This window comes from Choristoneura fumiferana, chromosome 2, assembly GCF_025370935.1.
Source record: "Choristoneura fumiferana chromosome 2, NRCan_CFum_1, whole genome shotgun sequence".
NCBI classification, from domain to species: domain Eukaryota; kingdom Metazoa; phylum Arthropoda; class Insecta; order Lepidoptera; family Tortricidae; genus Choristoneura; species Choristoneura fumiferana.
Genome location: NC_133473.1, coordinates 12,855,312 through 12,872,094, shown reverse-complemented (window position 1 = coordinate 12,872,094; position 16,783 = coordinate 12,855,312). Strand labels below are relative to the sequence as shown.

Here is a 16,783-nt window from a genome sequence, read left to right as displayed (position 1 = left end):
ATGGCGAAACTATAAGGGTTCCTAGTTGAAAAGCTCTATAAGTAGTACTATAGCCGAGAACAGACGAACAGACATGGCGAAACTATAAAGGTTCTGGTTTTACCTATCTTGGCCTCAGAACCCTAATAAGGCAACCTTTCTGGGAACACTGTTACAAAACGTAAAAATGCTAAGAAACCTAACTATTAAAGCAACGGTTTTGTTCATTAACCTGCTGGGAGCTAAAAGGAGCTCGTTAAAGGTAATCACGGTCTACATCCCGTTCCGAATATAAAATTTAATCCAGCTATTATAGACCTATCTCATAATATTTTTCTCTCTTGGTGCTTGTATGGCTTGGAAGATGATGATAATGATAAAAGAGACCAATTAGTCAGCAGTAAATCTAATGAAATTGGCTACCACTGTGTTATTCCATGAAAATGACTGAAATTTGAAACGTAGAGATTGCATGAAAGCGACGCTAGTTTCACAATTATAGCAAACGCCTTGTTGTGTAAACACTGACAAAGTGGGATGAAAGGGGAGCTCGGAGACTGTTCGGTATGCGAGGTGCGAACTCGTTACCTGGGGGCATAGCCACGTCTCAATTATACCTAACTTCATTACTCAGATTCCGTTATGAGCATAAGCTCTAAGTAGTCGCGGAGTCATCCCCGTCGTAATATATATGGGCGAACTTTGTTTGTGTAATTAATTTGTTTCCTGCGCGCCTCTCAGCAAGTTGCGTCTCGTACGACTCTCTTGCAGCGCGGGAAATAAAAAAAAAAAATTTTAATATTCTGCGTGTGCTTGCAATAAAAGTATATTTTTAGTGTTATTTTCAATAGTTTTGCCGGTTCAAGATATCATTCTATCGGAATTTTATTTTATTACGTAAGTTTTTTCGTGTTTATATTCTTTAATCAATATTAATATTTCTTATGAAATTCAATCCAGCAAGGGCACAATACACAAAACATACGTTTTATTATCCACTTATTAGATTCCATTATCCACGGTTAGCAGCACTTGTATAGTTTAGCAACTAGACTAGATTTATTGAAAAGTTAATTCGATTAAAACTTTATTGCATAACGTAGCCAACAACGTTACCCACTACTGATTCTCTTCAAACTTGGACCTGGTAGTTCCAGTCGCAATATATTTCTCGCTAACAGGCTTTCAGCAAGACTAAAAATAAATCGAAAGCTCCGTCGTTATTTCTACAGCGTACATAATTTGATTCTTGTTATGATAACCACAACTCTCTCGTAACATTTGTTTACAAGGCAATCAAGCCACAATTATTATCTAATAGCTCTAGTTTCAAACAAGAAGTTACAATTAACTTGCGATGTGTTCAATCGGAAATACGTCTAACGAGTGTGTTCGTAATTTTCGCAGAATAATGAACCAAAAGTAATTCCTTAATAATTGTTGGTGTGAAAGAGCCAGGGAAGTTGGAGGCCGGGACTTGAAAGAAATTAATGAGTGTTAGGAAGTCCCGACGTGCCGGCGGCTGATCAGTGCCGCAACTTGCCCGGCGCTTAACAAAATTTCCCGCTAATTGCAAATGGGCCGAATTACTATTTCAAATACATCATCATCGTGAATGAAGTTTGCTTATGCAGCTATAATAATGCGGGGTTAATTTTAAAGAAATGAGATCTATGTATTACTGATTCTCAGTTATTTACGCGAGTACCTATTTTGCAAATCGAGACAACTTTTTAAACGGCATTGATACTGCCCGTAAATTAATAGAGCGCGCGCGTTCGCGAGAAAAGAAAATATTTTTAAAATAAACCTACATACTTTGAGTTTTGTGTGATTCGAACTCGGTGTCCCTTTTTATCCCCTCAGAGGTCAGAGTTCTTAATAGCAATAATCGTTTAAGTATTTAATAAATACCTACTTTGCCCGCTATACTTATAGCACAGAACTCTAAAAAATATACTTCACTTAACTAATTCTTCGTACGAATATATCTGAGTAATAGATCCTTTCGTGTTCCTAAAGCGTGGCTTACAAATAGCCAGGTGTGGTATATGGTAGGGCGGGGTAACATAGTGGGGCGCCATTACGACAACATACAAACTGCCCTCCGCGGAGCAATATTGTGATTAAGGTAATACGATTGCGGGCATGCCGCTGACGTACGACGGCACAACTCTACGCGAGATTTCCAACGTGTGAGTCTTGCTAATGCGTGGTAGACTTAAAAGTTTCTTTAGTTTCTATATATTTTTTATTTTGTGATATTCGTTTCGGAGTGTAGACCGTGATTAATTTCAATAAGCTCCAGATATTTTGATGTATCATGAATATCATGATCACTTGTAGACAGGTAGCAAATAATATGTCTAATACAATTAACCGTGAACCATTAAAAACTATTAATTGAGATTGTATAGGTATTGATAAGAATAAGTTTATCTGGGTACAAGATTATGCTTTGCTCTGATCTTGATAGGTAGGTATTGTTCCTCAAGCCTTTAGTGCATTATTTTGATATACTTTGAATACTTTAATTTTTTATCATTTGTAAAATATAAACCTGAAATAGACATAACATAGCTGTATCAGGCCTAGAACTTTTTATAAATAAGGGAGAATCCGTGCACTCTCTAATGGGATAAGTAAGCACACGCAAGAGATTCGCGAAGTCTCAAACTAAACAAAACTTTTCAACTAGTCAAAACTGTATACGGAGATGCAGTTACTGCAAACTTGGAGCAGCAAAAGTTATCAAGAAATCGCATCATGCCAACATGCTGACGTGCATTTATTGATAAGTAAAATAAAACTTTAAACAACATTGAGTTTACGTAGACTTTGACTGAAACTAAATATTGATTCTGGGGTCCTTTAGGTATAGGCTTTTTTAAATTGATATATGTAATACTTATGAAAGTGTAATTACAAGAGAGTTTTGGAAAATTCAATCATGTGATTAACTGACTATTTGATAGAGTCACAGCCAAAACTACTACATAGAACTAAGAAATTGGAAATTTGGCACATATTATAATTTGAGTACCTATCATAGAGATGCCCTTAGGATTAATTTCTCATATTGCCACGGGTTAAGGTCTTTGTTTTATTCAGCCACTGTTACAAAACCGCTCGCATATTTATGCAAGTTATTACATATTTTCTTTAAAAGAAAACTCGCGCTTATCACTAGTATTAACGCGTGATTGGTGAATGAATTTGTATTTGAAATTGTCTCTGCTATGCTTGAGTGAATTTGATAAGAAATCGTTTAAAAACTGCGAACCGACGCTCGTCGTTTAATTTTTGGGTGGACCCACATACTAGCAGACAGTTTTACAAATATAAATTTCCTTTACTGACGGCAAAATGATTGATTTCAGTACTACAATGATCTTCGTAGTTGCACTTGTGTGTGTGCTGGTGGCGTTGGTGTTTGTGCACGACTACATGCGCAAGAGCACCAGAGCTTGGGCTCTTCTCAGCAAGTTCAATGGAGACAAAGGACTGCCTATCATCGGAAACGCTTTGGCGCTTGGCTTCAATTCTGACGGTTAGTAACTTTAATCAATCAATCAATATCATTTATTTGAGAACATAGGTCGTTAGTGTTACATAAAATTGGGTGGTATCGCTATTTAACGTTTGGTTATTTATGATTCGCTACAGCTACATGATCGAGTGTATTGAAGACATTTATTTATTGCTAGTAATATTCCTTTTGTATTATTTAAAACAATATTTACTGTCGAACTGATTGATGTACTGTTTCTTGATTTTGGTACGTTTGGCGCAGTGTAAATATGCCAATTAAAAGAAAAGCTTTTAAGAAATGTTACCCAATTACAATATTTCAATACATGTTTGAATGAGATGAGAATATTGCTTACTTATAAGACTAAGTTAATGACACCGTTCCTAATTTCGTCTTAATCAGAGAATATTAAATAAAAGGTATTATTTTTGCAGGTGTCTCCAAAATTCTTATGGACTTGTGGAGGAAACACGGAATGACCAATTATCGCCTGACGGTCGGCTCCGAAGAATGGGTGATGCTTTGCGAATCTGACGACGTTGGCGTAAGTAGTATTTTATTGTTTACTATTTTAACGAGGCTTAAGTACACCAAATGTGACTATGTCAGCCCCATGGGAAGCCGCAGAATACCACAGAGTCTCTGTGTACAAAAGACATCATCTATGGCATCATCCGACATAGGCTTGCTTAAAATCAAATTCACACATCCATGTAACATTTGTAAAAATATTTACTTATTACAATTAGGTAGTAACTACAAAAAAATCTAAAATAATTGTTAATACATAGATTAAAACAAAGAAGCGTCACGGTCTGAATGCAATCGTTCCGTTAATTTGGAATTATTGATAAGATTAATCTTCGTAAGCTAGTGGATCAACCACTGACGCGATAGCAGCAATTGTCATAAAATTGTAGTACCGAGATTGTTTTATTTGTTAGGGGTAATAATACCTACGAGCGCGGTTAGTGTATATGTGTGTATAGCCAACTTAAGCGCGGAAATCCCAGTCACAAGGATAAATTTAACGAAAACTTGCTATGGTATCTTATCAATTCAATAATTCACGGCTGCGTCTTTTGTTGCAGTTATCTGTGTGTTACTTGATTACTTGATACTTGCTTGGATTCATTTGATGAAAAATTTAATGATAAAAAAACTTCATACTGATCGGGTAGCGCTAAATAACAATAACATATGTTTTAATTTTTTTTTATGTAACTTATCTGAACATTAATGGATATCTACATGACTTAAACTGTTATCCAACTTGAGAGATTATGAGCCATCCAAGACATTTTCTTTCACTTTGAAGCTTAACTATATATTTTTTCCTTTTTAGTCTATCCTTGGACATCCGACAGAACTGTCCAAGCCGACCGAGAGAAACGCCGCCATGATGCCCTTCTTTGGGAACTCAGTTTCAACGTCCGAAGGTAAAACATTATCTATAATAATAAGATGTGATTTTTGACAGTAGAAAATTGTGTTAGCTATTTTGGACCAAACAAAGCTTCATTTTTGCTGCGGTGAGCTGCTTTGCTCTTTCAGGCACAGCCCACTTAAACCCAGGAAGGCATTAATGCATACTACAGCAGTATTGTGCTGCCTGGCCTTAACAAACAATTTATGACTTTGAATTAAAACCTAACCAAATACTAAAGAAGCAAAAGTAACCACATCTCCGTGTATTATTACAGATCCTGTAATGATTTTTGTGTTTTGCTAAATAAAGATTATTATAAAGCTCGGTTTTAATATAGTAAGTGCATGTTTAAGTTAAAATTAAATCTGAAAATGATTTTAGGTGAAAGATGGAAGGCCACGCGCAAATTGATGACCCCCAGTTTCCACTTCAAGACTTTGGAGGCGAGAGTCGAAGCAGTAAACTCTCGCATTGGCGCTCTCAACGAAGTGCTGGACCAGCACGTGGATAAGGCTCCCGTGGATTTGTACCGATACCTCAGACCTTTCATGTTCGATATCCTCTGCAACACTCTTATGGGAGTCGATCACAACATGCTAGCTAACCCGGATCACCCTTACTTGGATGCTAGTGGAAGGTGAGCAAAGTAATCTTATCGAAATAACGACTCGTTTTTAATTTTCTATTATGTTTAACTTGTCTTTTTTTAAGGGTTGTGACTTTAGATATAAGAAATGATAATGGCCATAAATAAAACTAATTAGAAACCACTTGTTTTACAGAATTATCAAGATTGCCACTGAAAACTATTTCTCCTACTGGAGGAATATTAGTTTCATCTTCAAACTGACTCCAATCTACAGAGAAATGATGGACACCATTAAAACCGTCCGTGACTACAGCGACAAGGTACATAATTAAATATCAAATATAAATATCACGGGACAATTCACACCAATTGACCTAGTCCCAAAGTAAGCTTAGCAAAGCTTGTAAAATGGGTACTAAGCAACGGATAAAAATAATAATTATAATTATATAATTATATATATAGATTTAGATACATACTTAAACATTCGTATTTTACATACAAATATCTGGCCCGACACGGGAATCGAACCCGGGACCTCAAGCTTCGTAGTCAGGTTCTCTAACCACTAGGCCATCTGGTCGTATAATTGATCGTATAACTGATTTTTGGAATAAAAAAATATTGTTTCTCATTTTTCAAATAAACTAATGCCTACCGTAATTATTGTGTCTTAAATTAAACTTTCATCCTATAACAGCTTATCCGTGAAAGGCGAGTGAAGCTGAACAAAATCATTGATGACATCAAGAGCAATAACAGGGATTCTAGTGTAGACACGAAGACCTTAGTCCATGAAAAAATATCAAAGCAAGCTTGTCTCTTGGATTCTCTACTCCTGAGTACCCTGCCCAACGGTGATCCCGCTCCTGATGAGACAATCAATGAAGAAATCACTCTGCTCTGCTTCACTGTAAGTTATTTGTTTATTTGATTCAATATTAATTTGTCTTTTCCTGAAAGTCATGTCTTAAGATCTCAATTTTTATATTTTTACAGGGCCACTATACCACTACAATGACGATGACGCACACTTTGTACTGCTTAGCCAAGTATCCCGAAATCCAGAAGCGAGTACTCGAAGAACAGGAGTCTATATTTAACAATGACAAACTGAGGAACCCCACCAACCACGATTTGATTGAAATGAAATACCTCGAGGCCGTCATCAAGGAAAGCATCCGTGTCATCCCCACTGTGACTAAGATTGGACGACAACTGCAAAACGAGCTACCATTAAAAGGTTTGTGAAATGTAAAAATCTACAAAACAATATCTTAGATCTTTTTCAAACAGGGCCACACCCTTACTAACAGACTAACGGTCAGTTTGCTAATGTTTTCAGAACAAGTTTTAATAGGAGTTACATATACTCGTATGTCACTAAATGTATAGTCTAATAACCCCTTAAATGTTGCAGATGGCAGAATTATTCCTGCTGGAACTCAGGTCGTGGTTTACTATGAAGCTCTCTACGCCGACCCTAAGATGTTCCCCGAACCAGAAAAGTATAATCCGGAAAGATTTTTCAACAGCATGCACCCGTATGCTTTCGTGCCGTTCAGTGCTGGACCTAGAAACTGCATTGGTAAGTACCATAATAGAAACAAATTTGCTTGAAAAATTGCTTAGAAACCTAAAGTAAGAACTTTCATATCGGGGTACTCCAGTAGTATTTTAACATTATGGTAATGCATCCTAAGCCAAGCAACCAAACAAACCATGGCATCCTATCGGTGCCAATTTTGTTTACAATTGTACTTATTTGCTTTTAATTCTGATTCAGTTTACGACTCAAGAAAATATATTTTCTTAGTTCTTTAATATTAGAGAAATACCACCCCTTTCGATAAGTAAATGCTAACTCTAGCTACATTTATTTTTAAAGTTTATGATGTCATAAAATATCTACATAAAGTTATACTGGTTGATAAAATACTACACATGCTCGAGTTGGAAGGTAAATTCTTCAGTAAATTTTAAAATCATATGTGAATATCCAGGTTATTTTTGAACAACGAAATTCATTGATGTTGTCTTCACAACTTTTTTATGACTAATTAATTGCTTTTGTTTTCAAGGTTTCCGGTATGCTTGGGTTGCGATGAAAGCTACTCTTTCAAATCTCCTACGAAGATACGAGGTTCTGCCCGGCAATCCTGAAGACGAGCCCAAGTTTGCTCATAGAATAATCACAGAATCCGTCAACGGAGTCAAGTTAAGATTGAAAAAGAGAGAGTAAAAAAAATAGTTTAGTAATAAATTGTTAGTGTGGCCAGAAAAGGCAATGCTGGCCATTCATTGTTGTTGCCATAGTATTGCTAAGTATGTTTTAGTTTTAACTTAAATATTCATAGCAAAACATTTGTAGCGTTGCTTTATTTATTATCATAGTTTTTGTAATTAAGTTGATAGGGTTATAGAAAATTTGTATCGAAAAGTAGGTGTTAGATAATATAATTATTCTACACACATGTTGTGGACTCTTACCTATATTTACTATGCATTCAGGATAAAGGTAGGTGAGTTACGTGCATGAGTTTCACATCAGTCTGATTGTATAACTTTGTTTTTTTTTGTTTAAATCAAAATTGAAATAGTGTGATATAAGTACTCGTATTTATTGTGCGTAGCCTTACTTAAAAAGCTATTTATTATTGAGAAATATGCAATTATTTTCTTATGTGAATTGACAATTATGTTGAATTTATTTTATTTAATGGGAACAAGCTTTAATTTGTACGAATATGCTTATTTTATTTAGTTGTTTGCCATAAGTTCTTTTTTTTAAAGGAGGGAGCTATTGTTAAAGAAAACAGAGATAAGAATAATAAAAAATATATAACTTTCAGATAAGAATCTACTTTGATTTAAATTTTCCGTGTACCTTGTAGAGCGTGCGAAAAACTCAAACATTGAAAAGGCGGATAACCTCACACAAAAGAATTTTAATTATAGTAGGTAGGTAATAATTATGATTGATTATTGATCGAATTTTCCCGATAAATATTATTGATTTTGTGTGGGCATTAACTTCATCGTGAATCATTTAAGTAATTATCATCAAACAGAGCGAAACTAATCCTTCAATTACTTAATTACTTGTTTTAAATGGTGCCCCGGCATAAAGCACTATTATTTCAATATCTTTTAACAAATCGTGAATGTGACATTTAACACTTAGGCATTATTAATAGACTGAGATCTAGTTGCATAAATAGACTCACAATCTACCTATGAATAAAAAAAACACCCAGTCGCAGAACAGACTGGTAAGTACAGAAAGGGTTTTCAGTACCACCATACAATTACGTCAATAAGCAAAAACATCGAAAAAACATGTTTCTTGTGGTCATCATCTTGTCGTCCCCACCCACTTTAATTTTTAACATCGTACCTACTATTCAATGATCACCACAAAGCGGAACATGAAGCATTGGTTGGTGAAAATATCGCGAGAGTTGCGGGGAACCATTGGATGTTAGTAGCGAATTTTCTTATTTTAATTACGAGTATTAACGGATATTCTAGCACCAAATGCTATTTCTTAAAATATAATTTACAGTATTATACTCCTTTGTATTTATTTATGTGTGTTAAAGAGATTATTGTGGAATTTGGTGGAATGATAAGTAAAACCTATGGTAAAATCTCCAAACACTATTTTTTTTAATATCCAAACTAATATTATAAATGCAAAAGTTTGTATTTTTGTATGTTTGTCCGTCTTTCACGTCGAAATGAGCGACCAATCGACGTAATTTTTGGCATAGAGATATTTTAAGGGCCAGAGAGTGACATGGGCTATGAGGTACCTTTTATCCTGGAAAAATGCACAGTTCCCGAGGGAACAGCGCGCGATAACCGAATCCCACGCGGGCGAAGCCGCGGGCAAAAGCTAGTACCTACTTATGTTTAGAAAAAATTTAAGTCGATGTCTACCTCTTTCAATTTCAATTTCTTAAATTTATAAATAGAAAACATTGTATCGGATGACAATGTTATAATCAAGCACTCTCATTCCAAAAAGGTTGATTATTAATATCCCATAAATTACATGTTATCTCAGCCTTTTACTTTTTCTGAATTGTTAACTAGATTTTGTCTGTATGTTTTAAAAAACTTTTACGCACTATAAATTCACAATCAATGCTCAGAAACTTTCGTGATGAAATATACAATAGATAAGCCCCGGTAACTGGCTTCTGTGGATTGGTTATCGGAATCTTTCCTGGTTATTTTTACGCCGTGAAATTGAGCTTTCTAAGGAACAAAAATCCTTTTTGGGAGCGATCGGGTAAAAAGGGACAATAGTTATCGAAATCCATCTACTTGTAGGATTTACCTCTTTTTTATTATCCTTTAGCAACTTTATGAAAACTTATGACGTGTATTAAATAATTGTTTTTAAAAAAGACGGTTGCAAAACTTACCTACGGTTTGGTTCAAAAGAAGCAGGCACGGATAGTGAATAGCATGCTTTACGCCGTGTTGCCTTCTCAACTTACATAATTGAGTATTTTAGTAGGTACGAGGAAAACTGCGGTTATAAAGTGAATTGCCCGTAAGGTCTAATTGTAAGGAAAAATACAATCAAGAAATAAAAATTGTACGTATCCAGCTCCATGTACTAATAATTGTACTAATTTTACCAAAGTCAATATAAATAAAAAATACTGTTCTGACCCAGTTAGATGTTCTATTTGCATAATTGTGATGCTATTTGCATAATTACGTAAATTAAAGTAAAGACAGTTTTTTTATTTTTTTATTAGCCTGTGAAGGTGTCCCACTGCTGGGCAAAGGCCTCCCCTTTTTTCCGCCACTCATTCCTATCGGGAGCATGCTCCTGCCACTTCACAGTATGCGTCCAAGTCGTCCCGCCATCTTCTCTTCGGACAAAGACAGTTATTTGAGATTTTTTAAATTCATCGTACAACATTACCACCTAAGTATATAAGCAAATAAATTCTGTGCCCTGTATTTGTAAGAAGAAATTCCCAGTTTTTACGTTTCAGGCAATAAATATGTGTTCTATTACAAAAGACCTGAACTAAAACTTTTTTAATTCAAGCGAAGACAATAAACCTACAAAGTTGGCCGGGCTGCGGCTAGAAGTACCGTTACATTCTCCTGGAAATATTAGGTAGCTACTCACTTACAAAGACAAGGAGCTATTTCCACCCTGACAATGTTATAGCTCTGCTTCGTAAACTTACGAGATTACATAAGCCAACTATTTTGAACATCAGGAATTAGAAATTGAAAGAAGATTTCCGATTAGTCAGCATGAAAAACACAAAGATTAGCCTTACCCCAATTTAGTGCTCAACTTTGACAATAGTTACGAGCCAATGGGCAAAGTTTCACCGCGATTTGATTGTTCGGCCCTGATATTGCTTACAAAGGGACGAAAACCGCGGTCGAAAAAGGCCACACGCCCAGTAAAAAAGCACCTAAAGGAAATATAGAAACAGAGCAATGAACCTGACTATACAAAATTCTAAGAAACTGCTTAAATGTAAAAATCCGAAATGTTTTTGTTTCTACTAGCTAGACCAGTAATAACGATGGCCGGACGGTAAATTCACAGTTTATCCTGCATCGGATCTAATAGCAGGCCGAGGAAATGCTTAAACGTTTTCTTCGGGTCAGTTTCTTTTGTGTAATTACCTAAGACGCCTCCACATATGTGTGTGGGGAAGCTAACTGGTGGTAGTAACCGGGTATAAGACTACGGCTGCGGAATTTAAGTGATCTTATTTGGTGGTCGGCCGATTGAGGCGCTCCACGTAGCTTGGGCGTGTTGCGAATCGGCAATGTTTACCTGTTCGACCGTTTTGCCTAATTATTTCTTGGAACTCGTATCGGGTCTAGGTTGTAATTCACCCATTATCCAACGGACTGCGGCAGTTTACGCTAGAATAAAAATCTTGCTTACCTTAATCATTCAAAGGATTTAATTTTAATTTATTGAAAATTGAGAATACTTTTGCAAATTTACCTAGCTCTAAATCACAATTATTATGACCAAACCTAACATCCAGATATTTTCCAAATCTATACCTCTTATAAAGGGGTAACGTGTCTGACTGATGGACAGCGAACAGCGTAAACCACTGGAGCTAGAGATTCATATTTGGCAGACATATTCCAAGAATCATAGAGTTGCACTAAATAGCGGTTTTTTACAAAATATTCACGGGATAACGGATCATGCGTTTCTGCAAAACCGTAAGTGGTCATATATAATGTTAATTCACTTTGTAATACTGTCCGAAACAAGTGGCCGAGTAAAGTTGTAGACAATGTTGTTGGAAGCAAATGGCGGCCCGCGCAGACAGCGTTTAGCCGTCGCGTCAGTGTTTGATTTTATTTTGCCACGGGCGAAGTTTGCGAGAGAACGTCGTTATCGAAGGAAGTTTAGCCATCGGGCTTTTTCCATTATTAAAGTTTTATCCGACTGGGCTGCGCGAGAAACCGATACTAATTCCAATTTTGTTAACGATTTTTCTTTTATTTCTTTGTCCATTTGCGTATTGACATCGATAGGCTTAGCTCATTTTGGTAAATGCATTGAATTACTATGCATTCTACTATACTAATACGTTTTATAAATGCGAAAGTTTGTGACTGCGTGCGTGCGTGTGTGTGTGTGTACGTTTTGATTTTGTGGCTGAACAGATTTGATTGAAATTTGATATAAAGATAACTGGAGCTCTCGAATAACACGTAGGGTATGAACTTATTATCCCCAATATTCTCACAAGATAGGGATGTCCGCATGTCGAATTCCCCAATTTAGTTCTTGGGAATTCCCGTGGGAATTGAGTAAAGTCCCGGAATTTTAATTCAACTGCCAGACTCAGTTCAGCAAACGAAGCCACGGATTAAAACTATATTAGTATCAAGAATTACTTTGTAGAGGTGCAAATAACGATGGAGAGGACAAAATTACTTTACTCTACAGAGAATTCACAAAAAAATATTGCACAAGGAAAGGAAGGAGTAAGGAATTTTTTTGGCAACTTATATTTAGGTAAATGTACCTAAATACCCCATCATGAAATTCATGAATACGATGTTACTATAGAACGTAATAACGACTATTTTACCTTTTCTCAAATGACAATATCTCGACCAATTCGCAACGGTCGGGGTGAAGTTCCGCTGAAATTTTATAAATTTTACAAACACCGAATGTTTTAAGTAGATACATTTGCCACAACTTGTTAAGTCAATAATGATAATGATGCAGTGCTCACTTGACAATTTTGTATGAGGTTCTAATGTAGGCAGAGAGGAGTTCAATTACTTATTGATCAAAGTTTGATTAGGCTAATCTGTAGGTAATTTGGACAGATTAATAACAGATCAACCGGCAACCCACAGGCTATGGAGTGTACATACAATACACTCCATATCACAGACGAAGGAAATTTTGTTGACTTGATATTTAATGTTAATACCTACCTAATTTTAATTATTCAACAACTAAAACGACAATTCATGTTTTTAGGGTAATAAAAGCCCTACAAAATTACATAGAAAGAAAAATATTAGATTACCATTTTAAGGCGACATAATGGAAGAAAATGCAAAAGATACAGACGGCGAGAAGTAACCTTATTTTTAACCGACTTCAAAAAAAGGAGGAGGTTATCAATTCGGTTGTATTTTTTATGTTTGTTACCTCGGAACTCCGTCATTTATGGACCGATATGTTTTTTTTTTGTTTCGTATAGGAATACCTTCAATTATGTCCCATAAGCACCAAATCCAATACTAAGGGAATCGAGGGAATTCATCAAATATTGTAGGGACACCAGGGACACCTGTCAAAGACAATGTTTTACTTTTAATTTTCTAATTTCGACGTCATAGTAACACATTGTTATTTAAGTCACTTATTCTGTATATTTCTATCTTCAATATAATATTTCAGTATAATTATTACAGTTTCATTTGATATAACTACATTTAAGATTCTATCGAACTTAAACATGGTGCCGAAACCGTACATTACGAACCAATAGTGCATTTTACATAATTTCAGGTGTCATGAAGTGATTTTATTCGTGACATTTAAAAAAATCCCCGTTGGCTCAGCCATTTTCACTTTCTTTTGTATTCGATAGTGACAATTCATCATAAGTCTATCCTCGACTTCCGTGAGTGATTCTGAATCGGACTATTATAGTGCCCAATCTGAAGTGGAATATAATACTGCGTATTCAGTTATCAATATGTCTGAAGCCGAGCGTAAAAGATGGATCGCGGCTAGAGGCCAGTGCAAAGCTTCTATAACACGTCTTGAGAATTATTTGAATACTGACAAAATATTCACAATTGAAGACCTAGGCGCACGTAAACACAATTTAAAGGAAACGTACGCAAAATACCAAGAAATTTCAGTAAGCTTACAGCTTCTAAGCGACGAAAACGACTGCGACGAAGGAGAAATTGAAGAGAGATACCTTCAATTAATTGCCCTGATCGAGTTAAAGAAAAAATCTCTTGCTCAAGACCCCGGAGTCAGCATTCCAGTTACTCATCAAGCACATCTTCCGCTGCTGGATGTACCTGTTTTCGATGGCAAATGTATTTCTAGCTACAAGCCTTTCTACGAAATGTTTACCGCTGTGGTCCATAACAATCTAGGGTTAAGTAACATTCAAAGACTGTGTTACTTGAAAAAATTCTTAAAAGGAGAACCGTTGCAACTTATTGATAGTTTGCCAATAATTGGTGAGTCATACGCATCCGCTATCGATTTACTTCAAAAAAGATATAATAACCCACCATTATTAGTCAATAGTCATGTCACAAGTTTACTGGATTTGCCAGCAATACAACGAGGCACCGCCTCGGAATTAAGAAATTTTGTAGCCAGTGTAAGACAGCACATTACATCGCTTAAAAATTACAAACAACCTGTTGATGAGTGGAACTCATTGCTGACGTGCATTCTGTTACGAAAAGTAGACTCATTTACAGCAAGGTTGTTCCATTCTGACCGGGTTGCTACAGCCTTCGTAACCAATGATGAATTGTTAAGCTTTCTAGAGAAACGTGCTGCTGCTCTAGAAGCTAGTCCAATGAATAACAAGTTTGAAAATGGTGTTAAATTCGCTACAAACGTAAGTTTTTCATACAATGATTACAGTAAAAATGAATGTTCAATGTGTTCAAAGGAGCATAAATTATACAAATGTCCTCAATTTATTGCTTTAAGCGCAGAAAAAAGGAATATGTATATAACTAATAACAATATGTGTAGAGTATGTTTAAACTCTCATGCGCTGCCGTGTAGGTACGAATTTAAGTGTTTCATTTGCGGTTCCAGCGCTCATAATACAATGATACACGTGGGGAATAAGCCCGACCTGACTGGATCTACAGCACCTGGACCAAAGGAAGGTGAACGTGAAAGCCAGGTAAAAAATCATCACACTATGCAAACTACAGGTGAGTGCATATTACTACCTACCGCAAAAGTAGTAGTAACCGATGCAAACAATAGAAAAATTGTCGTGCGGGCGCTCTTGGACTGCGGAAGTCAAACGTCTTTTGTACTAAATCTTTGGCGAGTCGATTAGGGTTGCCGCAATTCGACTTACCTAAAAATATAGGCACATTAGGCAATAATTGCAAAAATAGTACAAAAAAGGAATTAATGTGACTCTACAATCTCTGATTCAAAATGATTTTAAATTAACAACTACTTGCTCTATAATAGACACAATTACATCCAAATTACCCCAAAAACAAATAGATTTATCTAGCTTTATTATTCCAAAGAATATTTCTTTGGCTGATAATGACTTCCACATTCCAGGGGAAATATCGCTACTCCTTGCCAGTGACGTATTTTTCAAAATTATACAGGATGGAAAAATAGAAGGTGGACCTACGGATCCCATATTGCTAAATACTCAACTTGGATATATTATTCGTCTACCGGTTATACAACTGTCAACACTGTTACAATGCACACAGCACTTACTCCTGATCTTGATCAATGCGTAACCAAATTTTGGGAAGCTGAAAAAGTTCCCGATTTATTTCATGAATCTTTTACAGAACATGAATACAGCGAAAAAGTATTTAAAGAATCAGTTTCAATAGAAAATAATACATACGAGGTCAAGATCCCATTGAAAGTAGACTTACAGGATATAAATCCTTCCAATTCGTACGCTATTTCCTTACAAAGATTATATAGTATAGAAAAACGATTCAGCAAAGATCCAGTTTACCATGATTTGTACAAAAAATTCATTCACGAGTACCTAGAGCTAGGTCACGCAAAAATAATTGATCCAAAAACCTGTAATCCAAAGGATCAACCTTTATATTTCTTGCCACACCATGCAATATTACGTCCTGATAGGCTAACGAACAAGCTTAGGACCGTCTTTGATGGCAGCGCTAAAACTAAAAATGGGTATAGTATCAACGATCTAATGTGCAAAGGCCCTGTAGTTCAAAGGTCTCTTTTTGAGATATTGCTTTTATTTCGTACTTATAAGTACACTATCCAATGCGACATTCGTCACATGTATAGAATGATTCGAATTCATCCTGATCATAGATGTCTTCAAAATATTTTATGGCGTGAAGATGGAATAATGAAGGTCTTGCAATTACAAACCGTGACGTATGGTTTAACTAGTTCGTCGTTTCTCGCCACCAGATGTCTTATTGACTTAGCACAAAAATATGAAAAAGAATACCCACTAGCAAGTGCAGCCATTATAAACACTTCTTATGTTGATGATATTCAGGCAGGTAGTAATACTCTTCAAGGAGTTATTCAGCTAAAAATGAGCTTAATTCCATCATGAAACATGCAAATTTTAAACTTCATAAATGGGTTTCAAATTGTTCACAATTGCTCAAAGATATCCCTCAGGAAAGTCTAGGATTCAGCTGCAAGGATTTAGATCAGGATAAACTGTTGGTTAAGATTTTGGGATTATCATATGATGCACGAGATGATATATTCCAGTTGAGCGGTCGCGGAATAACCACCCCTAATCAACTTGCCACAAAACGGAATGTCTTAAGTTCTATTAGCAGATTATTTGATCCTATGGGTTTCGCAGGTCCTGTCACTATGAAAGCAAAGATTATACTGCAGGAGATTTGGAAACAAAATTTAGATTGGGATTTACCTTTACCTGAGACATTAGCTGAAATCTGGAAAGAATTTTATACAAATTTAATAAATATGCCAATGATAAGAATACCA

General features: G+C 35.8%; 2 protein-coding genes across 3 annotated transcripts; both read left to right on the top strand.

Annotated features, from left to right (window-relative positions):
• The first annotated feature begins 716 nt into the window (after positions 1–716).
• On the top strand, positions 717–8,404 carry LOC141445532 (cytochrome P450 4d2-like). Of its 2 annotated transcripts, XM_074111366.1 has the most exons (10): positions 717–876; positions 3,360–3,529; positions 3,946–4,055; positions 4,857–4,950; positions 5,322–5,577; positions 5,723–5,849; positions 6,230–6,442; positions 6,529–6,772; positions 6,950–7,117; positions 7,611–8,404. In XM_074111366.1, the coding sequence occupies exons 2-10, from the start codon at positions 3,367–3,369 to the stop codon at positions 7,769–7,771; spliced, it is 1,536 nt and encodes a 511-aa protein (XP_073967467.1). In that variant the 5' UTR covers positions 717–876; positions 3,360–3,366; the 3' UTR covers positions 7,772–8,404. The 2 variants fall into 2 exon arrangements, with proteins under 2 accessions (XP_073967467.1, XP_073967466.1); XM_074111365.1 differs by lacking the exon at positions 717–876 and having other exon boundaries at positions 3,264–3,529.
• A 5,042-nt stretch (positions 8,405–13,446) lies between these two features.
• LOC141445531 (uncharacterized) lies at positions 13,447–15,070 on the top strand. Its single transcript, XM_074111364.1, has 2 exons — positions 13,447–14,669; positions 14,876–15,070. Exons 1-2 carry the CDS (start codon positions 13,776–13,778, stop codon positions 14,882–14,884), a joined length of 903 nt encoding a protein of 300 aa, XP_073967465.1. The 5' UTR covers positions 13,447–13,775; the 3' UTR covers positions 14,885–15,070.
• The last annotated feature ends 1,713 nt before the right edge of the window (positions 15,071–16,783 follow it).

Excerpts from the sequence above, each read along its gene's own strand:
- LOC141445532 (XM_074111365.1), top strand. The coding sequence starts at position 3,346 with ATGATTGATTTCAGTACTACAATGATCTTCGTAGTTGCACTTGTGTGT. Across the intron at positions 4,056-4,856 it reads GCGAATCTGACGACGTTGGC|TCTATCCTTGGACATCCGAC; the intron begins GTAAGTAGTATT and ends TTTCCTTTTTAG. Across the intron at positions 6,443-6,528 it reads TCACTCTGCTCTGCTTCACT|GGCCACTATACCACTACAAT; the intron begins GTAAGTTATTTG and ends ATATTTTTACAG.
- LOC141445531 (XM_074111364.1), top strand. The coding sequence starts at position 13,776 with ATGTCTGAAGCCGAGCGTAAAAGATGGATCGCGGCTAGAGGCCAGTGC.